The sequence below is a fragment of the Dipodomys ordii genome, unplaced genomic scaffold (assembly GCF_000151885.1).
Source record: "Dipodomys ordii isolate 6190 unplaced genomic scaffold, Dord_2.0 Scaffold22, whole genome shotgun sequence".
In the NCBI taxonomy this organism is placed as follows: Eukaryota; Metazoa; Chordata; class Mammalia; order Rodentia; family Heteromyidae; genus Dipodomys; species Dipodomys ordii.
In genome coordinates, this window is record NW_012267238.1 from 3,671,517 (window position 1) to 3,674,714 (window position 3,198).

At 37.2% G+C, this 3,198-nt stretch overlaps 1 protein-coding gene across 1 annotated transcript in view; it reads right to left on the minus strand.

Moving 5' to 3' along the window:
* Nucleotides 1-3,198, minus strand: part of C2cd3 (C2 calcium-dependent domain containing 3) — a 109,983-nt gene that overhangs the window by 78,130 nt on the left and 28,655 nt on the right. Inside the window, exon 12 of the mRNA XM_013013964.1 lies at nt 1,328-1,446. Coding sequence (XP_012869418.1) covers nt 1,328-1,446 — 119 coding nt within the window. The remainder of the gene's footprint in view (nt 1-1,327; nt 1,447-3,198) is intronic.

The window sequence follows — 3,198 nt, forward strand, 5'->3', positions numbered from 1 at the left end:
TTGGGTCCAGTTGTGGGGCCTGAACTCTGGGCCTGGGCGCTGTCCCTCAGCTCTTCAGCTCAAGGCTAGCACTCTACCACTTGAGCCACAGCGCCACTTATGGCTTTTTTCTTTTTGCTTATTTGGTGCTGAGGAATCAAAACCAGGGGCTCATGCATGCAAGGCAAGCGTTCTACCACTGAGCCACCTTCCCAGCCCAAATTATGTAATTTTTATACTTACAAAAAGGTCATTAAGAGAGGGTTATCAGAGGCTAACTTCTATAATCCTAGCTACTAAAAAGGCTGAAACCTGGAAGATTGAGGTTCAAAGGTAGTCCAGGCAGAAAACTCTGTGAGACTCTATCTCCAATTAACCATCAAAATACTGAGATAGAGGTATGGCTCAAATGGTAGAACACTAATCCTAGAGCAAGAAATATAAATGAGAGTATGAGGCTCTGACTTTAAGCCCTAGTACTAGAAAAAAAAAGTAATTAATTAGGTACAGAAGTTATTTGGTGAACATACTAAAATATTAAGAGGTTATCTTGAAGTTGTCTGAAGATTGAGGAATTATATGATTTCTTCCTCCTAGTTCTATTTTTCTATTTTCCCCAAAAGAGCTTGTATTATTATAGTCTATGAAAAAGACCAAAAGAAAATAAGTGCATTCTTTGTGTTATCCATTCCAAAGATAGGGAAAATCACTGTAAAGGATACTCATTCACTGAAGGAAGTAAATATTGCTCATGTCATAGTTTGTTGATTTAGGTTGCTCTAGTTGAACACAGAGTTTCTAAACTTGTTTTTTTATAAACTGCTACATTACAATTACATTATTTTGGCCATGAATTCATACTTTGGGCATTCCATTACTAATAGGAAGTAGAATATCAAACAAAGGCTAATATAGCCTATATCAATACAGTCATCTCTTTACAATAGGGGGCAGAGTTAAGAGACTGAGAACTTGGGATCTAAAGACAGAAGACTGGCTGGAGTTCTAACTCTGCTTTTTATTAGACTGGGTAATCATACATGTTATTTACGTTCACTAAATTTTTTTCTTCATCTAAAAAATAAGTATAATAGTATACTTTATTCACAGAATTGCTATGATTAAATTTGGTAGTGTGTTTATAAAGCCTTTAGCCTAATATCTGACCTAGAATAAACAGCAGAAGTTGACAATAATAATAATTAATAAGTATAACAGTTATTAGCCTAAGTACTGTTAGAACTTAGAGAAATGTCTACTTTAGGTAGGAACAAAATTTTAAGGCTGCTCCAAATCTCTGAACTGAGAGGTTTTGAGGTGAATTGTGAGATCAAAATCACTGAAGTACCTTTTTCTGTGGAGGCTTCTTTGCATAGATTTGGAAGGTGAGTTTAGAATTCCACCAGTGCTCTATCATTGGGCCATTGAACTGCACTGGAAACACAAATCGCTGCTGGAATTTCACCACTGTAAAGAGAAGCAAGGCAAGCGTTCTACCACTGAGCCACCTTCCCAGCCCAAATTATGTAATTTTTATACTTACACAGGTTCATGTTACAGAATCCAGCAGAGCTGTCATTAATTCATGCCTTTACACTACTTCCTTTACAAATCTAAACTGTCTTTCAGGAATCTAGGTAATGAGATTTCACAGAAAGTATTAGGGTTGTAGTACTACAGGAGCAGAGACAAAGGAAAACCCAGGGTATAGTAGCAGACGAGAAGCAATACTATGCTGTCACGCTTGCTATGAGAAATACCTACCTTATGAGAAGGGGGTATGGAAGAAGATGTAACCAGATAGTGTACTACATTTAAGGTAGGACGACATGTGACAACAGAACTGATAAAAAATGAGTTTATTGCTGGACTCCAGTGGCTCACATCTATCATCCTAGCTATTCAGGAGGCTGGAGATGAAGATGAAGGTTCGAAGCCAGTCCAGGCAGGAAAGTCCCTGAAATTCTTTATCTCCAATTAAACCAGCAGAAAGCAGAAAATAGAGCTGTGACTCAAGTGGTAGAGCAGTAGCCTTGAGCAAAAAAGGTTAGTGACCCAGGCTCTGAATTCAAGCCCCAGGACTAACAAAAAAAAAAAAAAAAAACCCTTATGCTCAGTCAATACTAGGCATTGATGTTAGCAATGTTAGAGAATCTGTCTCTTTGATGGAAAGGAAAGCATTTCTGCTGAAATTCCAAGTATAAATGGACTGAAGTCATAGTGTTATCTGGGTTTGTTTTCAATGACAGAAGGCATTAATTAGGAAATAAAAGGAATTTGTGATTAAACTCAAAGACAAGTCAAGCTTCAGTTTTATTAGTTAAGGATGAAAATTTAAGCAATAACTTATTATCTACAAAATGATCTTCCTGTTCATTTACGTCTGAGGCCCTTAAAATGGATAGAAAGAAGTTTCAGATAGCCCAGTGACATCGAAAATCTGGTATCAATGGTGTTCATTTCAAATTGCTCATTTTGACCTATTGTTCTCTGTTCATTTCTGGCTATCTTAAATCTTGACTCTGTGTACTTCTACTAATACCCTTGTGCAAGATGTGGGTTTTGCTGAAACTTCTTATGAACACAGTGCTTGGGTTCAGGAAGCCAATATCCATTAAATCAGTTTCTCTGGTTGCTGTACCAAGGAAAGAAAAGAGATAATGCCACACTTCACTGGTGTGTTAGAAGATAAACTAAGGTAAGAAATGGAAAAAACAGAAAACAAAAACAACACTTGGAACACTATAAAAATCACTTATGTACAAACAATTCTGTTTCTATCTGGTGCTATTAAAGTATATTTTTGTACTACTACTGTATTGCTCATACAATTTATTCTTTTTTTTTTTTTTAATGTTTTCAGTAGCACAGGTGTTTGAGGGCTTTCACACTTGGTACCACATGAAGAGTCATTCTTCCATTACAATTCTGATTCTTACACTAATTTTTTTTTTTTTTTTGGTCGGTTGTGGGCCTGAACTCTGGACCAGGGTGCTGTCCCTCAGCTCTTCAGCTCAAGGCTAGCGCTCTACCACTTGAGCACAGCACCACTTATGGTTTTTTCTGCTTATGTGGTACAGAGGAATTGAACCCAGGGCCTCATGAATGCAAGGCAAGCACTCTACCACTAAGCCACCTTCCCAGCCCCTTACAATAATTTTATTTACTTACTTTTAACAACTGCCTCATGTTTCCATTTCCTGGAGTTGTTTTTTTTTT